The sequence below is a fragment of the Drosophila simulans genome, chromosome X (assembly GCF_016746395.2).
Source record: "Drosophila simulans strain w501 chromosome X, Prin_Dsim_3.1, whole genome shotgun sequence".
In the NCBI taxonomy this organism is placed as follows: domain Eukaryota; kingdom Metazoa; phylum Arthropoda; class Insecta; order Diptera; family Drosophilidae; genus Drosophila; species Drosophila simulans.
This window is the reverse complement of record NC_052525.2, coordinates 17,868,090-17,894,567: the sequence shown is the minus strand read 5'-3', so window position 1 is coordinate 17,894,567 and position 26,478 is coordinate 17,868,090. Positions and strand designations below refer to the sequence as shown.

Below are 26,478 nucleotides of genomic sequence, written 5' to 3'. Positions count from 1 at the left end.
TCAAAGCAGCTAAACGAAAAAACAAAACAAAAAACAATAATGGCACATTCTTGCGTTTAACTTGATTTTCACTTAGTTTCATATTTATTTTCATTCATTGTCGGCTAACGAGATTACTTCGAGGCATGGCCAAGTGATAATAAATTCGGCTAAAAAAACTAGGGCACATATTTTAAATGATTATTACAATCATAAGTACAAATTTATTTAATATAGATGCTGAATTATACATTTGGGGCTCTATAGTCAGTTTATATCTGCATCTCGACCATGATCCGACCAAGACTGGCCAACTGTGCAGCCAGATCACCGTATACATGATTTGTGAGTAGAGGACACCCTTGGACTGTTAACACTCTAAGGTTGGGAAGTCCTACGACCAGGTCGGCGACAATTTCATTAGTGATATTGGGGGAATTGCTGAGGTCCAGCGACTCCAGAGACTTTAGATTCTTCAATCTAGTGAAGTCTTCGGCGCAGTAAGGTTGATTGTGTATCATCAGAACACGCAGCTGGCTGAATCTCGATAGAATCGCCAGGGCATTGGCGTTAACAAAGCCACTCGGTGCATCTGGAAACATCAGCTTCCGCAGCAAAGGCACACCCATTAGGCCATTCAGCATCGGGCAGCTGACCATACATTGAGTTGTCTCTACGGGGTGGGCTTTAATGACCAACGACTCCAGATTGCGCAGCCCACCCAGCCTATGCTCATCGCGTTTCACGGAGCACATCGACATCTCGACCTCCACCAGCAAGGGACAAGCCAGCACCAGATCCCGATAGATATTCCAGTGCCCACCGGGCATCAGGCCCGAGGCACGCAGCTCGCGAAGTCTTGGCATAAAGCTCAGGTGTATTAGTTCGTTCGGGCACAAACTCTGGCAGCCGGTTATGTTAAGGGACAACAATGAAGTTGGAAGACTCATCAAACAGCTTCCAGTCAATTGATCGTTGTATCCCAGATCCAATGTCTCCAGTTGAGTGAAGATCTCCAAGCCCTCGAGTTTCTCATCTGTGAGCCCACAACGACGCATGCTAAGAATGGACAAGCTGCAGAAGCTAGTTCCGGGAGCGGTGCACCATTTGTATCGCGTGAGTTGGAATCCCTCGAAGGCAATCTCATTCACCTTCATCCGCTTGATCGCCATCAGTTGCATGAAATACTTGAAATGTGGTATCATTGCGGTCTGTGGGCCTCCGCGTATAATCTCAATTTCAGGTCCCGAATGGTCCACAAATAGTCTGGTTTCAACCAGTGAGAACTCAAGCATTTCTTCCACATCCACTACGCGGTTCAATCGTAGGCTAGAACTAATGGCGTATATCTCCTCAAACATATCGCAACTGGCTGCAAAGCTAATGCGAGACTTCAGATCCAATTGCTTTAGTACATCCAACCAAAACGAGTATAAACCGATAGTTACGCTGACAAAGGACAAGAAATGTGTTTGTGAGCTGCTTGGAGAAAGCTACAGATTTACGGCGTTTTCTTTACCTGAAGTCCATTGTTCTGGATTATGGATTCTTGAATAATATTTCGGTCTTTTCCAGATATTATTAATGCTTAGCTGTGAAAAGCTGAAAAAAAGATTAGTTCTAAGCAAATTTTCACTTCGCACCAAATGACTTGACGTAAAATGATAGAGCTGTCGCCCTTTTGTATAACTTCAACTCTTTTTTGGTATATTTTATGTATATCGATAAATTAGACAATCACTTATGTATTTTCCAGGGATATTGTATTTTCTGCCCTGGGGACCTGGCACTAAAACATTTTCTAGCGGCTGACATCGATTTAGGAAACCGCCAGCAATTAAAAACAAGATAGAATGCGATAGTCGACTTGCCCGACTATCAGATACCCGTTACTCAGCTAGCTAGTGGACGTGCGTTCGCTAGATATTGTAGGGAATAAAATGAGAAAAAATTGTTTCAAATTGTTCAAAAGTTCACGTCTCGAACGTTTTGGGTGTTTTGTAGGTGTAAGGCGAGGCGTGGCCAAAGTATTTTCGGTAGAAATTGGCAAGACAAACAATAAAGCGAAGAAAAATAAAAACACTTTTCAAAAGTGTGGGCGTTACAATTTACAAGGCTAATAAAAATATAACAAATATCAAAACATTTTTCAAAAGTGTGGGCGTGGCAGTTTGCTAATCTCAACTTTCAAGCTTTTTTCCTGAGATCTCGACGTTCGTACGGACGGACAGACAGACGGACAGGCGGACATGTCCAGGTCGACTCGGCTATTGATCCTGATTAAGTCGGAAAAGCTTTCTTCTGCCTGTTACATACTTTTCAACGAACCTAGTATACCCTTTTAATCTACGAGTAACGGGTACAACCACCGCAAATTGCATCTAAGTGCTGCAATTATGCATTCGCTTAAGCAACGCTGCGTAAACGCAATTCCAATGGAGCTAGACGCAAGAAAGTCTATGCTATTAAGAGCTGGCTAGTTTTTAGTTTGTATTTTAACTTCAGCAGTTGAATGCATTTTGCCTTAAATAATCAATTAGTTTATTTGGGGAAGTCACAAAACGAAATCTGTGATAGTGTATGCGGTCCGCATTAATATTTGCAGGCAAAACGCAAGTGTGCCTCGACTGACAGCTTATGTTAATAAATAAATAATAAATGCATAAATAATTGCCACATGCAGTTGGGTTCGCCGGCAGGCCCGTTGGTTCCCAGCCAAACTTATCCGACAATCATCGCTGGGTTAGTGACTTAGTGACCTGATTTTTGCCGCCCCACGCTGCATGCCACTTACAACACGCCCCAAACCCGCCCCGCCCACGGCCTTTTAATTAAATTAGTTTATTTTATTGACATGTGCATACACACACACACATATGTATGTGTTTGGGTACATTTTTTGGGGCACAGACGATATCAGCAGCCGCAAAAATGCACGGTCCGCCAATCTCGTGGCGTATTTATAGGCTGGAATCTGGAATTTGGAATCTGCATATATCAGTAAGTAGTAGAAAGATAGGCACAGGTCTAGCTTGTTTCGCTCACTTGGCTAAAACTGATAGCAAAAAGTGCTTGAGCCCGAAAGAAATTCTTTAAAATACCAACTACTATGCTATGCATATTTTGCCGCCTGGGCAATATTCCAAATTCCAGCCTACTGAGCATCCTCCAGTCGCCAGGATTTCCAATCGAGTATGTCCACATTATTCGCAATTGGCCGACTGTTTGTTTATATTTTTTTTGGCCTCGCCAGCCCCCTAATTGAGTTGGTTTATTAGTTTGGCCTGGACCAGGAAGCCCTCCACATGCAGTTGGCCTTGGCAACGCGCGGTGGGAGAGGCATCTTCGTCTGCCACCCGGTTGATGGACACTGATAGACCCAAGGCGGCTCCTGGCCAATTGTGCTGAGTTATGGCTTTCGACCGGCAGTTCGGAGCCCCTACAACCTAATTCGCATATTTCATGTGTACTACAGCTTCTTGTTGTATAATTTATGAATCCATTTCCATTCCGCTGTAGAGCTGCGCTTAAAGTTCGGCGGCAGATGGGCTGCTTATGTATGCAATGGCTACCTGTAGCACCTTTAACCGGACCAGCTTTCAGTTCGCAACGAACCCCGACCTCAAATATTCTAGTAAATCAATTTAAAAAAAATGGCCAAAAAAAAGAAGAATTTTCCACTGTTATGAACTGTTCGAGATTCATATAAAATTTGATCAAGCCCGAAATGGTTTTAATTGAAAGTGCAAGCACATGTGAGATAAAAACAAACACACTCAGGGAACAAAATGCATGAAATTCCATGAGTATGACTCCATCCGTGCCATCCTCTGCCCGTGTGTGTCTTTTAATTATCAATTGATTGGAAAAATTCCTGAAAAACTTCGCTCCATCCGGGTGTTAAAGAGCGGCCTTTTCATTGCTATTCGCACGGCATGGGTCGATCTGCTTGTTGCTTTTCCCCAACCCCCAGCCCACTCCCAAAAACGCACATGTGTGTATCTGTATCTGTAGCTGCCTCTGTATCTGTATCTGTATCTGTATCTCTATTTGTATCTGTATCTGTTGCTGATGGTATATGTGCGCATATCTGGGTGTATCCACCGACATGTATATCCCTCGAGGCCATCCGATTTCGGGTGCTGTGAGGTGGGGCACTGTTGTTATTCCCGTGTATTGTTTTGTTATCCCACCTGCAGAGCAGCGCGTAGAGTCAGTCAAAGCCAGCGAGCTTGATTTCTGTGTTAATTACGCATACGCACTGCGGTCCACAGACCCAAAGTCGTCGGCGTCGTCGTCTCATTAAAGCCAAAACTCCAGTGCAGCAGGGCGGCACAGGCACAAAAAGCAATTAAGCTGCAACGACCGTTGGCAATTTTGGCCAAATTCAACTGGCCACATTCGAGGGGAGCTGGCCGCTGGCCGCTGTCCGTTGCACATTGCACATTGCACATTGCACATGGGCATGGGCATGGTCAACTGGTTCGGGCCTTGTTTCGGGCAATTAAGCACTTCTGGCCCACAAATCCGTAAACAAGCGCTGGCAGGCGGCGACCTGACCTCCAGTCGAGCCGATCCCCTTCTTTTTCCACAATCCCGCCCAGAATTTCAGTTGTCGCCGTAGTTATGATTTAATGAAATTAAATAGTTACAAAAATGGCAAAATATATCGATGCACATTTAGTTAAACGACCCTTAAATCCAATTTAAATGTTAATCCCTTTTCGCTTTTTGTAATCCTAAACTTTTTTAATGGCGACTTATGGTCAACATGCGATAACACCGTTTAATTTACACAGCATATAAATAACCGCTATAAATTAGAGTGGAAAATATTACATTTAACATGAAATACAATTATTTTTACAAGTTTTGTTTCGTTCCTAACACCCACAAGTACTAAATATATATTGGCTTATACCTATAATTTGAAATTGCTCGAAACTATGCATTTCCCAAGTCAGTTCAAATACAATGTGTTGACATATACATATAATACATTAATCCGCTGATCTTTTTAGGGGCATTTCCGATTCACTTAATTTCGCCCGGTTTCCCCTGCCCGCGCGACTGGAGAAGGCCTAAAAAGGAAAAACTAACTGGCCAGCAGCAAACTTGGCAACTCGGACTTGGCAAGAGGGCCAGTGCTTGGCTCAGCTATAAAGTGGTTGGCGATGGAGGAGGTGGTGGTGCTGGGGGAGCTGGTGGAGATGGTGGAGACGGTGGAGCTGCTGCTGCAGTGCGTCGCTTCCAGGCCACTTCACTTTATTTACCGTCACGCTCAGCGCGCTGCGGCGGCGGCATTAAGTGCGAAAACAAAGCCAAAGGCATCGAACCGCTCCCGGCACCTCCTTATTTTTATGGCCGGTTTATTGAAAGGCCGCCAGGCCGCCGGGCAACGTGCAACGTGCAGCGTGCAACGTGCCATGTGCAAGCTACACGGCGAGAAAATGAGTGGAGGGTACGACACAGCTGCAAACCTAAATTCCTTATTATCAATCTGATGCAGGTTTGAACTTAAACGTATCTCATTTTTAGTTAATACCATTTTTGAAATTTATAAAAATTCATGTTTAAAGAAGTTGCAGGTGATTTTCAATTTAATAATATAAATAATAACGAGAATTAGAAATCCACACGGAGCTAACCGCAATAAGTGTTAGATAAATCTAAGATAATCTAAATAAAACTACAGGTGAATTTATTTTCTCCCTGTGCACTCGCTGATAAAGAGCGTTGCGTAACCCGCCGATGATAGTAATGATGATGATGGTCAATGGCCATTGGCCAAGTAGGGAATACCACTTCCCACTTGACCAACTGCAGCAGCCGGAGCAGCGGAAGTGCACGGCTTCAAAGACGCGGAAATGGCAGTGGCGGTGAATGGAGATGGGTGGTGGTGGTGGTAGTGGCATCCACAGCAGGTGTGGTAATCCGTAAAGCACTAAAGGCATTGGGAGCGCACAAATTTATTGGCGCAACTTGAGCGGAAAGGTGAGAACCGGGCGAGAACAGAAAAACATATAGAAAAACGGATAAATCTGGGCGAAAATTTAGAGGAACAGAGAAGTGTGTTGCAACTAAGATTGAAAGGAGCGAAAGGAGCAGGCTAAGAAAGTTCGCTGTGCTCGGAATCTTACATTAACATATAACAATTTATTCGAAAAGGGTAATTAAATAAATGCCAAAGGCGGAAAAGTCTGTCCGTGATAGCTCTTAAAGGGGACCATTAAAAAGTAATAGTGTAAGCTGCTTCTTTCCATGTGACAAATTCGATCAAAGAGACTCTTAAATCACATTTAAATGGTTCACGTATATAATATAAAGTAGTTGCAAGAAGATTGGCATTAAAAAACAGAAAGATGCGATAAAAAAAATGTATCCTAAATGAACAAAAATAGTGAATGATAAGTAAATTCATAAAATATAAGTTATTCACTCATAACGCTTTTAAACTTAAAAAAAAATCAATTTTTAGATCATGCAATGAAAAAATATATAGCATTCGATTCTTTTTTGTATTATTTTCAGACTATGAAAAATTATACCATATTATCAAGAAAAAGGAAATAAATACCGTGAGTTAATTAAACTATAGAACCCAAGTGTATGACATAGGACAGGAAGATTGACAAATAGCTTCTCATAAATGGAGACAATTGAAAATGTGTTTCACTGCGAAACAAATATTTTGAATTTCCGCATTGCGCGCCAAATGCGGCATTGCCAGCATCGAGCACAGGCACCATTGTTTACAAACAACTCTCCTTTCTCTTGCTGTTTCTGTTTCGCACTAATTTTCTCAGAGAGAAAATAAGGAAAATGTAAAAACATCGGAAATTATCGTTATCGTTATCGTAAAACGTCTTCTTCTTCTAGGCCGCCCATTTATTATTGGTTTGATGGAAATCTTGGACAACTTTTGAAAACCGTGGCGCAGTGTGTTTATTATTGGACAACTTTTGAAAACCGTGCGCAGTGTGTTATGAAATCGCGGCCGCGTGCGTGAGTCCAAAAATAGCTGGAAAATATTGGAAAATCAAGTGGCTGGAAAGCAAAACCTCGAAACGCTAAAAGCCAAACGTCAAAACTTCTGGGCCAAAAAGGTAACTCCCACCAAAAGCTGCTCAATTTTGTTGTTTTTTTTTTTTGAGTCATGTTGTTGTTCGCGCTGTCCAATGGACATGGGCATACATATTTGTGTATTTTTAGAGCCCCCCGCCGGCGTTACTTTTGCCCTTTGCCCATCTGCCGGCCTTTGATAGATCGATATGTGGCACTCGGCGGGGGTGTCATGTGATTTTGTTTGCCGGCACCTTGCAGCGCCAACAAAAACGGCCACAACAGCAACAACAACACGGGCCAACAAACTTGTTTTCTGCAATTACGCAGCGAAAAACACGATAAATTAGCTTAATCAGCGGTTGCCATTGGAAGTGCAAGAACCGAGCGAGAAAAAAATACGTAGCCTACTTTCGGGCCCACCCACAAATTGCTAGCTTCAGAAACATAAACACTGGGTAAACATAAAAAAAACGCAACGAGTGCTGTTATTATCTTAACTTAACTATTCAGATAAAAACCCAATTATCGTGTCTTAATTGAGGAATATTCAAAAAGATGACACATGTTCATCGGATGAGTCCAGACAACATCTTTGTTGCCCGAGATTAAAAAAAAGGCTGTGCTATTTACATTCTAAGATAAACTGCATATCAACGCTTTTTATTTACACTCTAAAAAATAACCCCTATAATCTATGCAGCTTTCAGTATAGTACAGATTTTATTATGTAGTGGCACCACTAAAGAGTTATTATTACTTTAAAATAGACCCAGAAACACAATTTCATATTGTTCGGATTAATGTTCATGCAATCCAACTAATCAGTCATATTCTGAGCAACTTAATAAGTATCAGGTATGTATGTGCATCAATATCAGTAGATTTAAATCCCAAATCGCTTGATTGCTTCCCACGCTGACAAACACACATGCATTTTTAGTTTGTTCCCACACACACACACGCACACACACACTCACACACATGCTGTTTAAGTTGGCAATGAGAAACTTACGCCGTTTAACAAACACTTTGCAGTACCACCGCCAATTAACAAGCAGATCCGAAACAACAGACACCTTTAGATATCCAAATCACACCACCCAAGTGGCAATCGTTAACGACTCTCGCCGACTGTCACTGAAATCGGGCGACATACCCAAACAGGGCCAGGGCAACCAAGCCGCCCCTTCAAGGATACGCCCCATCCACATTGGTGCCCCGAATTGCCAGCGGAGCAGGAGGAACAAAGGCAACCGTAGGCTAAGTTGCTCCTATGCCAGTTTAGGCAGAATGCAGGCCACGCCCAGCGAAGATGCAAAGCCGCAGGATCCGCTTAAGTCCTTCGAGAGGGACTTTTGCGACCTGCCGCCCTATCAAGTAAGTACACTGAGCGAAAGCAGCGGAAGAAAGCACTCTTACGCTAGAAAACTATATTCAAATTTTTGAGCAAAAAGCTTTCAAATGTCAAATGACAAAATATCCGAAAGGTTGTGTAGTATATTTATATATATGTATGTACATATTTACTCTTTATGTAAACTCTAGGATTGTGGTAAAACTACCATGAACAGAGGTTTTTTCTAATTTAAGCCTTGGACATAATGCAAAATGTAAATGTAAAACAATGTGCATATATAATTTAAATTTTTGTACACTTTTTCTATCTCAGTGTAGGAAAAGCAGGAGGTGAAGATGTAGCTAGACAGCAGCATATCAATCAGTTGCAGCAAAACTCATTAAACTTGTGCCAATTGCGTCAGTCAAAGAGGGTTGGCCAGAGTTGCCACCCCGCTTCAGTATTCAGCACTCTTTCTTTGCATTCATATATATTATTGTTTTTGTCCTTAGCACTTTGATTGCTTTGCCTGCACTGCCTGCGTTCTCAATTTTCAGCCTCATACCCATTTCTCTACTTCAATTTTCCTACTTTAAAATTTGCAGCGTGTGCGTATGTGCGTGTGTGTTTATGTGGTAGTAAAGCGATCAGCCTACTCTCATTAATTTTCCGCTTTTCGACTACTTCCAGTGCGAGATGAGTGATTCTGCACCCAATACCCCAGGACCCTGTTCGACATCGGCCCTGCCCAAAAAGTATTACCGCCATGCGGCCCACAGGTGAGTTGCCCAAAAAGAGTTGCCAAGTTACCGAAAAGTAGGTCAATTTTAATGGGAAAACCTGGGAAAGCCTAGTCCGAAGGAACAATAACGGCATAGAAAACCAATAAACAACGCCGTGGATAGCAAATCCAAAGCAAAGATTACTACACAGGCAAAAAATGTTGTTTAAGCTGTAAATATTCATTGTTCAAGTTGAAAAGAAGCGAATTTTCGAAGGTCTATGTCTATCTATGTTTTTATAGTGACTTGTCAAAATGATTTCATGTGATATGAATACTTCTTAAATCGATTTTGCCCAGTGTAAGCTATGTTTTTACCAAAGAGAGATTTCTCAACATAAACCACGGTCAATGCCAAGTGCGAACGCTTTTCCACTGCCTTATCGTCTTATCTCGCAGGCAAAACAACAACAAGCGCAAAACAGCGACCAGCTAGTTAATCCACACGAATCGGGGACATTCGCTTGACAACCTGACGTTGATAGTGCCGCCCTCATTAGTCCAATTAGGTATTCAGGGTATATAGGGCCAGGCCGCCCTGCTGTAAAGCACTAAAAATATCGCAAATTGGATGTGCGCCTTTGAAACGATGTACGCCAACGTGGCGTATGAGCAATAAAGTTGAGAACCAATTCACAGATATCTAACTTAGCCTAATTCCACTATTTAATTTAATGTATTTTTAAGCAGAGTTGGGAACACAAATGGACAGTTACTTAAAAATGCACATTGTTAGTTTACAAATGTAACAAATCATAGATAATTATATTATCTATTATATATATATGATACCATATGATATTATCTTGTAAGGTTTTCCCTTGTAAAGGAAACTATCCTTTTAAGAATTCGCCTATGAAATGGGCGATTGTAGGGTATAGGTGTCTTCGTGTTGTTATTGCACTCACGCCAGACGTCTCTTTTGCCATTTTTGTTTTTGCTTTTTTGCTGATTACAATATTTTGTGACGCTGCCCATTATCGCCCGGTTTTAGTGGCTTTTCGCCGGCGGGGGAAGGGGGTTGGCCCGCTCAAAGGGGTGGTGGGCGCCGGGGGCGGCGGGGCTGTCTGAATTGCTTGTTAGGCGTGAATGCAAGTAGATGCAAGTGAGTGGGCACTCGGAGCCACTCGAGTGTCAGCTGCAACTGCACTGTGCGTTTATCTCTGTGTGAATGTCTGTATGTTTGTATGTATGTATGTACACATGTGTTTGTGTTGACATTGACACGATGCAAAGTGCAAGCAATAATTTTCAAGAATTTGTAACTCTGTATTCGGCCGAGACGCCTCGAAAAGCTGTCAAGCGAGTGGGCAGTGGGAGAAAGGTCTATTTATGTAGTACTCGTATCTACATGTATGGCAGCTGGGCTTATCGATAGCGATCCGCGTTCAAAGTCGCCTTAAATGGAAGATGAAATATGCGCTATATGTTATGGAATTATGGAATATGGTGCGTGGTGTATGGTTTATGGTTTATGGCAATGAATATGCAAATGCCAGATGAAATATTCATGAAAACCGCGCCTCGCCCATCAACATTATAATTGGTCCCACAATTAATGCGCACATATCGCTGCGAATGTATCTGGTGGGTTTTTGTATCGCCATGTCTTGCTGTTTATGCTGCTGCCATTCGGAGGTGTCACAGGGATTTGCATATATGTACGTATGTATGTATGTATGTGCTTATAGAAAATCGAATGGATTTATGGGCTGTCAATGGGGCTGCTAAATCGAGAGCGTGCGATCGAATCTATCTGTATCTGTGGCTGTGTCGCCCAGTGGAATCTTAGCGAAAAGTCAAAATAACGCACAAAAAATTCCACTTAGCCAAGTCGCGAACCCCCACGCATTAGCAGGTGCACTGAGAAAAAAAACGTGCTTAGTATATGAAAAGTATTATTTTAATGATAACATACCAATAATATTACATGCTAATGCCAAGTGGAACAACATTTACTTACGTTAATTATAGTAATCGAATTTTGATGTACTTGAGGCTTTTCTCTCCATCTTTTTAACTCAATTGAACTAGTTGCCTGCTGGGGACGTGGGCGTGTTGCCATAAATAGGAAGAGTGTGGCATTTAGTACAGATGCGGGCACATTTGTATATCCAAACAATTTTATTTTTACATACAAATCCATTCTGACTAGCTATTGTTTTTATTCAACGTTTTTTTTTAATATATTAAACTAGGCAGAAGCTTGGAAAGACTGTAGTTGAATTCAATCATTTATAACATATTGATTTGCGAACGTACTACAGCTAATCTATTACTTTTTCTCTCTGTGTAAGCCACTTGTTTTCGCCGGGAAGATAAGGAAATAGTTGCAGAGCTATTATTTGCTCCACCTCAGCTGTGTGCGTGTGCGGCTAAGTTTTGTGTGCATAATTTCATTTCTTTGCCGCTTTCCAAGCATTTCCAATCCAAGACTGACACACTAAAATTTCCATGCGCACAAGTGGGTGTAGTCATTGTTAGTGGTTTGGTTTGGCTTATTCGTGCTTGTTTGGCCATAGAAGCTATTTTCGACTGAGCAAGCAGCGCGTGAAGATAAACCGCAGAGCTGGCGGTGGAAAGTGGGTGTGTCGAAGCGTCGACACCCTGCACACTGAGCAGGAATCGCGATCGCTTTGGTGACCGTACGTGCCTCTCGATCTAGACGTCATTAAAATGCAGTATTGTATTTTAACATCATTATTTACTGAACATGAACAATATTTTAAGCTCTACGCTTATGTATAATGAAGATTGGATAAAATTCTCGAAAACTGTAGTAATGCATTAAAAGCAAATTTGTCATTTATGACCTAATTTGCACATATGTATGTATATACATCTTAGTTATGAACTGAGAAAAGAAAGCTGAGCAAACGAAGATTGCGTTTCATATGATCACAAAAAAGTGCAATGAAGTCATTAAAACGCTGACTAAACACGAGAAAGTCATAGAAATCATAAAAAGAACTAGCTCGCTTGCTGTGTGAGTGATCGCACGATCGATCATTCCCTCGCTGAGTGATGGGTAGCAAAACAAAGTAGAAAACATTTTGTATTTATTGCATAAAAGGCATCAAAACAACAACTGAACGGTCTACGTTGACACCGTCTAAAGCAGCAACAACAAAAGTGAGTGAGTGTGTGTTTGTTTGGAGGCGATGAGGGTGTGGGGGATAGCTAGACACAGAGATAGAAAGAGGGAGAGCAGAGCTTTCGACGCCGACGCTCTGCCTTCAGTATTGAAAACGGAGAGAGTTGGGGCTCGACCCCCGCTCTCTCGCTCTTCGGCGCTCTCTTTTGGCTCTGCCGCCGCTTCCTTCCTCCATTTCCACATTGCACTTTCAGTTGAAATTCGAACGTTGACCGAAATCGTTCGGAATTTTATTTTGCCATCCAAGTGGAAAATCCGAATTTCGCATCCGAATAGGATTCGTAGATACAAAGTCCCTAATTGTCAGTTATTTTTTTTTTGTTTTGTTTTTTACAACCGACGAGTTTTTCAAACGATCGATCAGTCAAATCCATTCCAACTACGGATCTTGGTGACGTCGTCGTCCGCCAAAATAACAGCTGATAAGATACTTATCGCGCTGCTGGTAGCCTCCACAAGCACCCCGCGCGCCCACCGACGATCCACGCCCACTGGGCGAAAGAGCTTAATCAGCAGCAGCGACGCGGCGCAGCATTTGTGGCCTTGTAATCCGCGGCAGCGCCAAGATGCCACAGCCAAAGCAAAAGCAGCAGCAACAGCCACAGCCACAGCAGCAGAAGCCGCTGCAGAAACATTCCAGCACCAGCTCCACGATCATCGCCAAGCCGGAAAAGGAACGGGAACGCACGCAGACGATCGGCGAAACCGACATGGATCAGTCGGTGCTCAATGGACTGGCAGTGGGCGCAGATGGAACCGCCGGCTACCATGGTCACAAGCGAGAACTTGGTCACAGGTGAGCAGATCGCCGGGAAACACGATTCTATTGAGTCCCAAAAAATGACCGCTAATCCTTCATGGAGCACTGGAAAATGTGATTCAGTTTCCAAAGAAATTGGAATCAATATTGACTGGATGTAACCGTCTAGATTTCCAGAATATTTTCTTGCAACTCAAGTTCGTGTAACCAAATTCATGTTTACAAGGCAATGCGTCAACTAGCGCTGTCTATTTATACCTTTGTAATCTTTCCTTCGTTGAAGTTTCTTGATATCAAAGGAAAAGTTTAGGAATTCAGAGTGTTTAGCTCCAGTTTCCAAAGGAATAACATAGTTCGAATTTCCAAAGGAATTGGAATCAATATTGACTGGATGTAACGTCTAGATTCTCTGAATATATTATTGCAACTCAAGTACTTGACATGAGTCAACTATCGTTATCTATTTATACCGTCATACTCTCTTCTTTGTTCAAGTTTCTTGATATCAAAGGAAAAGTTTGGGAATTCAGAGTGTTAAGCTCAAATGGAGCGATATAAGTAGTAAACAATGCTATATGATCAATTCAAATAACTCAATTCGAACTGGTCTTTGATCCCAAACCCCAGATTAACCCACTTATCTCTTCTAGAGATATTTCGGTATGTTCTGGATCGATTGGTAATCAGGCTTATTATTATTTTATAATCAAAATTCAAACAATGTTTGCGATGAGTACTTACGCTGGCGTAGATTGTAAATTGATTTCATTCTTTCAACATTGTGCCCTTTGTTCGCTATCATAATAATGGTTCCTTTGTTTATCTATGCTGATTACTACGCTATGCTACCATGTAGGCTTAATAAGAACATTATGCTAAACCTCATTGAAAACGTATGTTCCAGAGTGAATCACTCAGTTCGAATGTTTCTGGAATGAGCATTAGCTTTATTGCGCCAGTGCGTTGACTACTGAATTAGTTCTCGAGATTCAGCAACTGAATATATATGTATAGTATAGCAAAACGCTAGATACCCTGTAATCTTGATGGAAACATGCCGCCTTATCTTCTTCTCACTGTGACTCACACGGACTCTGGATTAGTAGTGATATATGTACACATGTATGTATTATATCACCTGGCGTATTTATTAGCATGTCAATTTAGTGCAAAAATCTATAGCAAACCTTTGGCTATATTGTCTGATTTTCCGAGCTTTCAACTCAGATACGATGCGTGCTCTTATCGCTGTAATTTGGTGAGGTCTTCTTGGGGTCAAGCGGAGATGGAGATGGCGATGTGTGGCAGGGATTGGGGCGGTGGCTATGTGACAAGCCCAACTGCTGTTTACAGTTATGAACATGCGCCCTTGACCATGCCACAGCAGCGCTGTTCTACATTTTCCCCCCCATTTAATTGGCAGGCTGCCTAATTGCTGCCGCTTTCCCACCGCCCATTTCGTTTCGTTGCCGGCCCAACATTCGATCATTTAATTTCGGTTTATTTGATTTCCTCGCTTGTGTGTCAATTAATGCAAATTTCTGGCTGTCAACGCTTAGCCAGTTGACTTAATGAGTCGCCGCCAGGCTAATCTCCGCCTGCAATCAGAGCAGCAGTTGGCCTGGGCTCGTGGCTGATGCCTCAATCATCATCGTTTGGGGCTAAATTGGCATATTTATGTTGCGCACAGCTCGTTTGGCAAAATGTTTCTCGAGGCGCCGCCATCACTGCGCTTAACCCTTGGCCGGTGGCTGGGGCTTAATTCCGCTGCAGCTACGTGACCTGCCACCTCTGCCCCACGGCTCTTAGCCCATGCTCCCTTTGGCGCTTTCGAATGCAAACAATGTTACCCGCTGCCCCACTGCCCCGCCCCGCCATCGCCCCACTGCGCTCGTTCTTTCTACCTGTCTCTCGGCCAACTTCACCTTTAGCCAGCTTCCCATGATTGTCTTAAATCAGACATGACCTGCTCTCCTCGTGCCCGTCCACCCGCTGCTCCTGCTCGTGCTCCTGCTCCGTTCGCCTCCGCGGAGGTCACGTAGCTGGGAACTTTTATTGCGTAGCCGGAAACGGAAACGCCGCGAACATTCACGACAGGCGGAGGACGAGAGCGAGAGTGGGCAGAGGAAGGGGGGCGTGGCATGGCCATGGAATTGGAGGAGGAAGAGGACGAGAAAGAGGAGCCACTGCAGCAGCCACAGCAGGAAAAACTTTAATGCAATTTGCATTTCATTGAAATTCACATGCTAAATTTATTTTAAAACGAGCAAATACACACACAGATGCCACTGGCTTTTCCAATTTTCCCCCTTTTAATTGTCGCAACTTTTTGGCCAAACCCATTATTATTATCATTTCAATTGCTAATTTATGCACATATTCCAGTGCTCTGCACTTGCTGCGTAAAGGGTGTGTTAATAAGAAATTTTCCTGTCCGAGGAATGCATTTAACCATTGTTTTTACTACATTTTAATAAGCCGAATGGGAAACAGCAAAAACACATTGTGTCCCATGGTTGGATTATAAATGCTCATCGCAAATCTGCGTTGGTTTAATTTGTAGTTTTAATTCGCCAATTTTAGAATGTAATTTTAAGTGGGCATATGAAAAGCGAACATTTACACAAAATCCTTTTACATTTACGCAGCTTATTTCTGGCGTTGGACAAATATGAATTGAATAGCAATAGTAAATAAAGAATACATATTCCCAGCACAAAGAATAAAGAATAAATTCAATCGGTGCGCACAAAGAGCTTCAAGAATGTAGACTTTTAGAGACTTCAATTGCGTTGCTGGCAAATAAGGGAAATGCATTGTGTTAAATATAATAATAACTTTGCTAACTCATAAGCTTTCCCTTTTACTTGTGCTTAAAACACATCTGTACTTAACTTTATTTGTACAAATACAAATGACACACTCTTTTCCGTTTACCGCCGCCCACACAAAATCAAAATCAAAGTCAAGGTCGTTCCGGGCCACGCCCCTTCGCCCACCGTAGCTGATTATGTTTTGATTGGACGCAGGCTAAATTATTTGATTAATGGGAAATGCCAGAAAATAAACAAAATTTGCGGCAAATGTCACATTTGCAAATTGGAAAATCCTCCCATATTTGCACCAGCACACGAATATATCAGCTTTGAAATGCATAGATACATATATGCATCCGTGTATTTTGTGTTTTTGGCCGGGCATTACAGATACAATTGTATAGTACACCCATTTTGTGGTCAATGTAGAATTTAATTTGGCATTTCGTTCTCGATTATGTCGCGACTTTTGTTTATGACTTTTATGCAAACTGACAGCAGATGATTAGTGGGCGTGGCCCTGTGCACTCGATGGCCTTGATTCGCCTTGGCATTGCGTCATTAAAATGCAAATGACATTTTGCTCCTTCGACTAAGCGGAGGCAACGCGTGCGGAACGTGTGAAAGGATCCTCTGCGGGAGCAGCAGAAACAGGAGCTGGAACTCTTCAGCTCCTTCTCCGTCTGCCGGTGCAAATAGTTCTCCAACAGTTGACAGCGACTTGGCATTCAGCAATGTTCCAAACGCGTGTCTTGACCGGGATTGCGGTGACTGCTAACTCGAAAGGCTTTAAGTTGTCGGCTTACAGCTTTAGCTTCAATTTTTAAGCGAGGGTCACATTGTTGTGCGCAACTGTTGCACTGTGAACGCTGGTCATTCTGGAAATCGCGCCTTTCAACCGAAAGTCCTTTAAAATATATTTAAAGTATTGAACTCGCCACTATTTTTATCAATAGTTTTATATATAACATATCGTTTCGAAATGGATTTTGAAGACTTCTTTGAGTACCTGGTCAATATTACATTTTCGTAACTGTGACAATATACTTTTCATGGCTTACTCCACACTGGATCCTAGTGGCCCTGTGGTAACCATTTCAGAATCAGAACCAGTTATTCCACTTAATCACACTATCCTTTTGTTTTTGACAATTATAAGAAACTCGAACGGAACGGATCGACTAAACACAATTGATGTTTGTGATCCCATTCAAGAAGCGCCCATCCAGGCAGTTTCCGCTGTACCAACTGCCTCGGGGGGGACCTGTCCTATTGGTGAGCCACTATAAGTACAAGCCCGCCTTCCGTCCCAATGCTAAGGAGCCCAGTACGGAGGCATTTGATCCCGTGAGGATCACGATGAAAAATGCGTACAACAAGCTGATGGGTCTGCTGCACCACTTCAACGTAGTGAACTCCATAGTGGTGGGGTCCCAATGCAGACGCAATCCCTTCCACCTCGTGGTTCCGATGGACATGCCATACGAGGATATCGAGACTGATATGTTAGAGGGCATTCAGGGTTGGTCCGATATCGACGTCTCCGACGAACCCACCGAAGTTTAGGGGCACCGACCACCGGAACTCGCGAACTGAACTCCCAGTTACCTTGAAACGAGACCAAAAAAAATAAATAGCGGGATTCCCAATCTATCGGCTGTTCTTTCATGTTGTTTCCAAGGTGGGAGGGGGAGGGGCGGGTCGCGGAAATGTGATTAACCTCAGCACAATGCAATTTGATTAAGTTCGTTTAGATCAAATTAAACGCCACAGCATCGCTGGCGTGGATGCGGGCCCATTGCTCAGCCCTTGCTACCTAATTAAGTCCGCCGTATTCACATGCTAAGCCGCCCTCAATCAATTTCGGCGACCCAAGCCCCATCCATCCATCCATCCCCACCACCATTCATCGGAACCCTTCAGCGGTCTGCCAAGGTCGCACGCGATGAAGCCCCCTGACAATGAAATTGAAAGTGTTTGCCGCAGAGTCGCCTTCGTTGCAAAAAAAAAAAAAAAAGCAAAAACATAAAAGTAGAGAACTGATGAATGGCAGAGCAAGCACCATCGAAATGGTGTGCCACGCAGCACTACGATGGGTCCGCTTCCAAGTGGATGTGGCCCATGCCGGTGTCCGGCGTAGAACTCGACTCTCGACTACGGCGGCTTGTTTGGATTACGCTTTTTTCGGGGGGGCTCAGTTCGTGTTCGCCTCGAGCGCAGTCCGGGTGATTTTCTCCGCTTTTGGTGGCCAGGATTCGATTATAGTGCGTCTGTGCCAAGATCTCCCTGCTCCTAATCCGCTCACCAACTCCCCAGCGACTATTTCTTTTCGTTTTTTGGATGTCTGCAAGTGTGCTTGTGTGTGTGGCTGGCAATTAAGGTCTTAATTAGACGTAAACTCGTGTCGGAAGTGAAATGCGAATTGCTTTGTCACAGTGCTCCGGACAGGCTACACTGGTCAGCAAAACTATGACCTGCAGGTTCGGAGAGCAGAGTTTCCTTTGAAAGACTTAGAAGTAGTTACCAATGATAGGTAGTTCATATATATGCTATATTTTAACAACTGAAATGCGAGAAGACATTTGAAACCATTTTTGTAGCTTTGAATGTATTGAATGTAAACTTTGCTTTCTAAAGAATATCAATGCAATCCGCTGACTTGCCACAAACCTGCGTGTGTTATTGTGGCATATGTAAGTGGACCCAATAAGTGTCGTATAACTTAGAGAGGTATTTCTGTTGGCTTGCCCCGCCAATTTCCATTTCCTGTGCAGCCCAGTGTAGCAGCAACACATGTGCAGCTCTTATGTCCACAAATGTGTTTGTGCGTGTTGGGCACTGGCTATTTGGTTTTGTGGTTATGCTTATTAAGTCAATTATCGCCCAATTGCGCCGCCCTGGACCACGTAGGTGACCGCTGCTCGTTGGTCGGGGGCTTTGATGATGGGATACTGGATACTGCCCCTCCAGCTTCTCCTTCTCCTCCAGCTCCTCCAGCTTCTCCTGCTCCTCCTGTCCAGCATCTCATGAGCCTTGTAGCCACACCTCGGTTGTTTTTGTTTGGCATTTTGATTTTAATTGGAGCCGAAACACCAAAGGACGCCTATAAGATTCTGACACGACCTTGTGGCTGAATTGAGTTTTCCGATGTTTGCTTGTGTGCGAGTGAGTGTGTGGTATTTGGGAAATGGGGGGGCTTACCTTTGGCCTTGTAACATAAATTGTCGATATGCTTATAATTGAATTTAAAGAGCCCTCACTTATCAATTGAGAGCCCGGCGATGGCAAGAGCTTAGCATCAACAATCAGGGCTTCTTGGCACTGATTGATAGCCCAGGGATTTCTTGAAAAAAAAACCATACAATTAAAGTAACTTGTATTTGGGAAAAGATTGCCTTTAAGCACGGAAGTCAGCATATTCTCTTTGCAACTTTAAACACTTTATACACTCGGGATAAGAGCTCTTCATTCCTTCTTCATGCCTGGTCTAAATCTAATTAAATTATTTGCTTACTTTTGAAAATACCTCAAATAGCAGCTACTTCAATTTCAACCATCAGAAGTCGTTGAGAGTCGTTATTAGCGCTTTTGCGCAATGGTTAGTGATAGGTTTATCATTACCGATGGCCTGTTTGCCCGGGCGTTAACTGAACGTATAGAATGAAATAGAATATAATGGAATGGAATAGAGCAGAATGCTCCTGCTGCTGCCGCTGCTGACCTGACCCTGTAACCCCACCTGCCGATGATTGGCTGCCAATTGTTGTCGTCCGTCGCCTGGTGCCTGTGTTGTGCCCCACAGCCCATTTGGTCAGTTATTGTGCCCCTGACTCGGGTTTTGTTTCGCCTCCAAAAGGGGCAGTGGCACGTGGCAGCTGCAGTACGTCAGCAGCTGGAGCTGAAGTGTCTCGATAGCCAGCTTCAGTGGGGAGAACGACGATGCCAATGGTGATGGTGACGGTGATGATGATGATGATGACGATGGAGGGCTAGGTGCCATTTGCTGATGATGTTCTAAAATAGAACTGCAACAGTTTTACTATGGGGATTACGTAGCATGACGCATACGCAACGTTGCACGTGTCCAAACAAGCGGTCACAAACACATACATACTTATAAAGTATATCAAAAACGGGGGAATAATGGTCAGTCGATGGAGCGCGGGATGGGAAATGGCAACCAAATTGATAAACTTGCATTGCCATGATATGAATTTTGATTTTACAAGCGAATGCAATTTGGCCATGGCCAATTGGGTGAGGTGGGGGTGTTCTAGTTGAGTTATGGCCATTATGTGCTCCCTGGGACGAAGTGGCGGGGCAACGGAATCAGCTAAATCTAATCAACAGCAGCAGCACATGGCACAATAAACCTTCTGCTGCTGCTGCTGCTGCTGCTGCTCCTTCCGCTGCTGTTGATGCAGCAAGGACGTGGACAGCTCCACTTGACAATCCTTGACGGGCAATCCAGACCAACTGGCAGGGCCAATCCTTTGGAGGGGAAACGACAAACGGCGAAACTAGTACAGCGATAAGCATTCGGCCATAAATTCCCATTTTCGACAGCCAGCAGAAGAATAAGAGGGAAATTCGCACTCGAGCGAAGCAATTTCCACCGACCATCGACCACTCTTAGCACTTTACCCACTTACCCATTTTCATTTCGCTGTCCGGGAGCGTAAACAAGTTAACAATGCATAATAATAACAACTTGAGCAACGGCAACTGTGCTGGAACTTTGAATGCCACTGGCTGCTCCCGAATTGGGGATTCCCCGGCTGCAAGTGGCAGTGGCAGTGGCAGTAACAGTGGCATGTCCCAGACAGCTGTCACGGACACTAAGATGCCGCCAGGAGACGGAGCAACTGCAGCCACCTCGAAGGCGGCCTTGTGGTGGCCACTGCAGCAGCCACATCATGCGTAAGTCTTACTGCAACTTGAGCACAGTGGCCACTCGTTGCAGAGAACTAATGCAAATCGTAGACTTTTTAATTTCTCAATAGTTATTGTAATGCCGGAAATTATCCCGAATCAGACATTAATTAGAAAAATTAAGAAAATATAAGTGAATTTGTGAAAATATTGGTATATATTCTCGGAAATCCGTGGTTCTTTTGTAAATTTCCTTGTTATGCTTTAAGAATTAAGCAGGCTGTCAAAAAAGTATTCTATTCTATAAGTTTTCAGGAATTCCTTTACGAATTTGAGATCTAAGACGAATTATTTGGCTCTAACATAAGTAGATAGTCTTAATAGTATTCAAAAAATGTTGAAACTACTTTTCATATGTATGTACTCTAATGTTAAGTTTTGAAATACCCAATTGATTTGTGCAATTCACATATAAGAGTACCACTCTTTTACGATCGTTTGTCGCTCAATCTGATGATTTTGATGACGAAGTACCAGGATCCCAACATGACTTCTTATCCAAAAAGTTATGATGTTACCCAGAATCTTTCGGATTTTGAGCTCACAATGCTTTTGTGCAATTTACGAAAATGGAAAGATCTACTGTTCTTGGGGATTCACATGATGAGGAGGTCCTAGTCGAGCAGTTTCTGCCACCTTTCCAACTTTGGCCATTATGATCCTGTTTTTGCAAATCACAAACAATAAAACTTTCATAGCTCGGTGCAAATCAAATCGGATATCTGTATTTAATGTACTGATTCTACTCTTGTGGTTAAATTATATTATAAATTTATTATTACCAATATTACCAGTACAATTTGCGTATTTGTCGAAAAACAAACAAGTGATTAAACAATGTTATTCCGCTCCGAGGCCCACCATTCATGTTTTGCTATTTGCCAGCATAGGTACAATGTAAGCGCCCCGATTCCGGCCAGTGTCAATGGACCGATTATAATAAAAATATAATCAGCTAAAAACAAAAAAAAAACACCTAGTATTCAATGTGCACTTTGAGTGCGAGAGATGCTAATGTGTACCGATGACCTTTCGTCGTTGGAAAACGTTGATCGCATCGCCAGGCGGTGTAAACAAAACACTGGCAATCAGTTCGTTGACGCACTTGAGCATTCCGCCAATGGAATTGAGAGCTCTGAAATTGCAAAACAGAGTTTCGCTGTTTGTTATCAATGCAAATGGAAGGCAAATATCCATTCCACAGCCGCCTAGGCAACCGTACATAAGTATGTGCCTCCACGCACTCGTATGCGACTTTTCTCGCTAACATTGCTCATACGCCGCGTATAACCAAAAGGCGAATGATGATGGCAGCCACGCAAGTATCTCTGTCATCACAATCAATAATCTGGGCACTCAATCTAACTATTTCACTATTTCCCAGGCACTGGCTGCGTATTTTTAGATGCGCGGAATCCGCGGTCGCAATTTAATTGACGCGCAATCCTCTGGCAGTGACAATTAACCCATACAGTCGGCGGATTAGCAAAAATTTCATTTATGCACATATTGGCCTATTTTTACCACCGGCGATCTCACATTAATCCGTTTAGTCAGCTCTCTGTTTTTTTATTTTTTATTTATTATTTGTTTTGCGGAAACATTTGATGCAATCGGTAAATCTGCGCCTTTTGACCTCGAATTCCTGATGGTTGCCGGTTGCAAATTCAAATGCCTTCGAAAACACTCTTTGAATAATGCCGAATATGCATTTAACAATCATTATTTACTGAAATAAACTAATTTAGTCTTTAGGCATTCCTCTCGCAAGTGTTAAAAATACAAGTTTTAAGTCTGGCGTATCATCTTTAAGCCTTCGTCGATTAAGAGTCAGCAAAATTCTTGGCTGGAAAATTGGCAAATCTGCCTTTTGAGCTGGAAAATGGGAAATTTAATTATTGCTGCGAAATTCGGTGGCCTTTTGCGGCGTGTGTTTTGTCTCAGATTTATGCATTCTGTTCGAATTTGGGTTGACAAAAGCAACAAAAGGGTCATGCCAGCAACCACGACCAAGATGAACCAACAAAGTTGGCCAAAAGCAAGGGAAATTGGTCAGCAGAGGCTGAGGATGAGACGGAGGATGTGGAGCATGCCGCAGGACACGGAGCCCCGGAGCGGATGCAACTTTTTCGCTTATTTGGCAAATGTTCAAGTGGACCAGGATTGCCAAAAAGGGACAGCAGAATAAATAAACGCACAGCATGGACACCCAGCACATATAAAAAACTCTACCCTCCCCGCCGCCCCACATCCCCTTCGTAAAAAGAAGAGACACTGCGAATTAGGCCAAAAAACCGAAACTGAAATGCTCTTTTTGCGGGGGAGCGGGGGTGTTGGCATAATCCCATCCAGCCATGATTAATCGAATTATTGATCGGACAGACATTAAAAAGTATTCAAAATATGTAGTGTTCAGCGGGGAACAACAGAGATGGAAGCATGGAAAGTGCATAGTTTTGCAACCATGATAAATCGAATACATCGCGTTACCCAACTCTGCGCCAAAAATGAAAATGGAAAACCCCAAAAATGAGGGTATCTCTCAAAACATTTTGTCCACGCTCATCCCGCTAATGAGTTTTTCCCACAAAGAGGCGTGGCACCCACCCACACACACACACACACACATCGCAGTCACAGTCTGTCGAAGGCAAAAGGGGCGTGTCAGCCCGAGCCGCCCACAACAAGTTTTCAACACTAATTGCTGACCGCAGTCGAAGCCGCGGCGAATTGAGACCGAGCAACGCCTTCAGCTGGCGGAAAATGGAAAAGCCGGAGGGCCCCACGCCACGCCGCCATCAAAGAGCCACGACAAAGTTGAAAATTGAATGTCAAACGATTTTCACGCCATTTCCATGCGCCAGTTTTCGCACTCGAGGCAAACTGATGCTAGTTTTTCACGCCATTCGCGATTCACCGCCAGTTTGATAACCCATTGACTCACTTTACCGATCGAATGATCAGCCAAATCGATTAGTTTTCTAGACTAAAAACATTCTAGAATAGTGTCGCAAAATGTGGAAAACGTGTGATGGGGGTACATAATGATCTATTATGTGTAATAAACATTGATATAAACTCAATTAGCAGGTGATAATTGGCATTGAAAATGAAAGGAGGGACCAAATACAATATTCATATTATTTGAAGCATAACTTTATCTATAATAGTAATAATTATTGGGAAAATTACTATGAATAATGTATAATGTTTAGATGGAAATTGTGTATTAGTGGTAACTTTTCCTTTTAAGCCCGAAGGTATGCAACATAATAATGCAAATATTTTGTTGTTTCTCTTATTTACAGAGTGTTTGTGAACAGATCGCTGCATTTGGAGAATATCAAGTACTATGGCTTCGATATGGACTACACCTTGGCAGGTGGGACACCGATACTAACCAAACATCTACCACATATCCGTATAATGTTGACCATCTCTATTCCGAACAGAGTACAAGTCACCGCAGTATGAGCAGCTGGGCTTCAACCTGGTCAAGGAGCGCCTGGTCTTCATGGGCTACCCCAAGGAGATCCTGCAGTTCGAGTACGATCCCACCTTCCCAGTTCGCGGCCTGTGGTTCGACACTCTCTACGGGAATCTGCTGAAAGTGGATGCCTACGGCAACATCCTGGTCTGCGTTCATGGCTTCGAGTTCATCAAGCAGTGAGTGGAGTGGCCTTAAACTTATCTCTGAACCCCACTGACCTGAACCCCATTGTGTTTTAGTCACCAGGTGTACGAGTTGTATCCCAACAAGTTCTTGAAACTGGACGAGTCCCGTGTCTATGTGCTGAATACTCTCTTCAATCTTCCGGAAACCTATCTTCTTGCCTGTCTCGTCGACTTCCTAACCAACAGCAGCGACTTTGTGCGGTAAGTTGGAATCGTTTGAATGGAAAATCTTGCTCCCTAGCTTTATAAACCTTTTGATCTTGCATTTGTGTGGAAAGATATCTGTATCTGTGACTTCTGGTCTACTGCCCCGCTGCTGCTCTATTCCCCTTTCTCTACTTTCTCCTATTCATTCTTTTCACCCGACAGCGTTGAGCGCGGCATCAAAGCTGGCGATTTACTTTTTACCTACAAGTCGATTTTCCAGGATGTGCGACGTGCCGTCGACTGGGTGCATTCCGATGGCGATCTGAAGCGTCGCACCACTCAGGTTAGTTTTCTTACTAGTTCATCGTGTGAAGATCGTACTTAATACCAATATACTCTATCCACTAGAATATGGCTCACTATGTGAAGAAGGACGAGCGTTTGCCCACGGTCCTTTCGCGCATCCGGGAGTCGGGCGCCAAGCTCTTTATGCTGACCAACAGCGACTATACGTACACCAACGAGATCATGACCTACCTGTTTGATTTCCCCCATGGCGCCACTCCGGATGAGCCGCACCGCGACTGGAAGACCTACTTCGATGTGATCGTGGTGGATGCGCGCAAGCCGCTCTTCTTCGACGAGGGCACCGTGCTGCGGCAGGTGGACACGAAGACCGGAAGCCTGAAGATCGGCACCCACGTTGGACCCCTGCAGCCGGGTCAGGTTTATTCCGGTGGCTCCTGCGAGCTCTTCACCAAGTTCATCAATGCCAAGGGCAAGGACGTGCTCTATGTGGGCGATCACATCTTCGGCGATATTCTCAAATCGAAGAAGATCCGCGGCTGGCGCACCTTCCTAATTGTGCCCGAGTTGGTCAGGGAGCTGCACGTTTGGACGGATGAGTGCCAGCTGTTTGCGGAGCTACAGAACCTGGACATCAAGCTGGGCGACCTGTACAGGGATCTCGACTCGAGTGCCAAGGTCAAGCCGGACATTTCGCAGCTGCGCACCTGCATCCGGGACGTGACACACAAGATGGACATGTCCTATGGCATGATGGGCTCACTCTTCCGCTCCGGCTCGCGCCAGACCTTCTTCTCCAGCCAGGTGGTGCGGTATGCCGACGTCTATGCGGCCACCCTGCTCAACCTCATTTACTATCCATTCTCGTATATGTTCCGAGCTCCGGCCATGCTCCTGCCCCATGAGTCGACGGTGGCCCACGATCAGGCCCATCAGCCGCCTCCGCCGCTGGGCCTTGTTCCCGCGGCCACGGGAGCCGCATCGGTGGCTGCCTCGCCGGATGAGTCGGCTCGCATTTTGGCGGGCACTGCCGAGCACGTTAAGGACTCCAAGGACTTGCATCGCGCAGTAAGTCCTTGCCAAACTATAATTCTAATCTAGACCGTGCTTAATCGAATCCTTCCTTGTTCCAGAGCTCCATTGTGCACACTCGTCCGTCGACGCCCACCGTGGTGACCCACACCCATGACGAGGACTATTCCGAGGAGGAGGAGACACCCAGTGGTGCCGAGTCTTCCACAGAGGCCGTGCGCGATGCCTCCGAAGACTAGAGGATGCCGCAGCCGCCCTCCCCCCAGCAGGAATGTTTGGATCAACGAATTTTATTCTCAAACTCAAACGAAATCCACACCATGGTCGAAGCAATTGTGAAACGTACGATTTTCCCTGGCGATTTTACCCGAGCACAGATATGTGAAACTATATACCATATACGATATATACTATATATTATACATTAGCTGGTTCCATACATATAATGTGTCTTTTTTTTAATTAAAACCATAAATTGCTGTAATTGAATGAGAA

The 26,478-nt window shown here is 43.8% G+C and overlaps 3 protein-coding genes across 7 annotated transcripts; 2 read left to right on the top strand and 1 right to left on the bottom strand.

Moving 5' to 3' along the window:
• Nucleotides 1-183: 183 nt before the first annotated feature.
• On the bottom strand, nucleotides 184-8,167 carry LOC27208164. Its single transcript, XM_016183778.2, has 3 exons — nucleotides 8,057-8,167; nucleotides 1,499-1,581; nucleotides 184-1,428 (listed from the first exon to the last, which is right to left on the bottom strand). The coding sequence occupies exons 2-3, from the start codon at nucleotides 1,507-1,509 to the stop codon at nucleotides 252-254; spliced, it is 1,188 nt and encodes a 395-aa protein (XP_016039920.1). The 5' UTR covers nucleotides 1,510-1,581; nucleotides 8,057-8,167; the 3' UTR covers nucleotides 184-251.
• LOC6726346 (cytosolic purine 5'-nucleotidase) lies at nucleotides 6,829-26,478 on the top strand. Of its 5 annotated transcripts, XM_039298156.2 has the most exons (9): nucleotides 6,829-7,085; nucleotides 7,812-7,899; nucleotides 9,071-9,159; nucleotides 24,132-24,205; nucleotides 24,276-24,489; nucleotides 24,553-24,699; nucleotides 24,868-24,988; nucleotides 25,054-26,019; nucleotides 26,085-26,478. In XM_039298156.2, the coding sequence occupies exons 3-9, from the start codon at nucleotides 9,077-9,079 to the stop codon at nucleotides 26,220-26,222; spliced, it is 1,743 nt and encodes a 580-aa protein (XP_039154090.1). In that variant the 5' UTR covers nucleotides 6,829-7,085; nucleotides 7,812-7,899; nucleotides 9,071-9,076; the 3' UTR covers nucleotides 26,223-26,478. The 5 variants fall into 5 exon arrangements, with proteins under 5 accessions (XP_039154090.1, XP_039154091.1, XP_039154087.1 ...); XM_039298157.2 differs by lacking the exon at nucleotides 7,812-7,899; XM_039298153.2 differs by lacking the exons at nucleotides 6,829-7,085; nucleotides 7,812-7,899 and adding an exon at nucleotides 8,029-8,421.
• Nucleotides 16,873-17,544, top strand: LOC27208581. The gene has a single exon (XM_039298158.2). The coding sequence runs from the start codon at nucleotides 17,086-17,088 to the stop codon at nucleotides 17,455-17,457; it is 372 nt and encodes a 123-aa protein (XP_039154092.1). The 5' UTR covers nucleotides 16,873-17,085; the 3' UTR covers nucleotides 17,458-17,544.

Bases quoted from the DNA above. Each gene is read 5' to 3' on its own strand.
- LOC6726346 (XM_039298153.2), top strand. From the start codon at position 8,044: ATGAGAAACTTACGCCGTTTAACAAACACTTTGCAGTACCACCGCCAA. The intron at 8,422-9,070 runs GTAAGTACACTG...GACTACTTCCAG, and splicing joins GCGACCTGCCGCCCTATCAA to TGCGAGATGAGTGATTCTGC. The intron at 24,989-25,053 runs GTTAGTTTTCTT...TCTATCCACTAG, and splicing joins TGAAGCGTCGCACCACTCAG to AATATGGCTCACTATGTGAA.
- LOC27208581 (XM_039298158.2), top strand. From the start codon at position 17,086: ATGTTTGTGATCCCATTCAAGAAGCGCCCATCCAGGCAGTTTCCGCTG.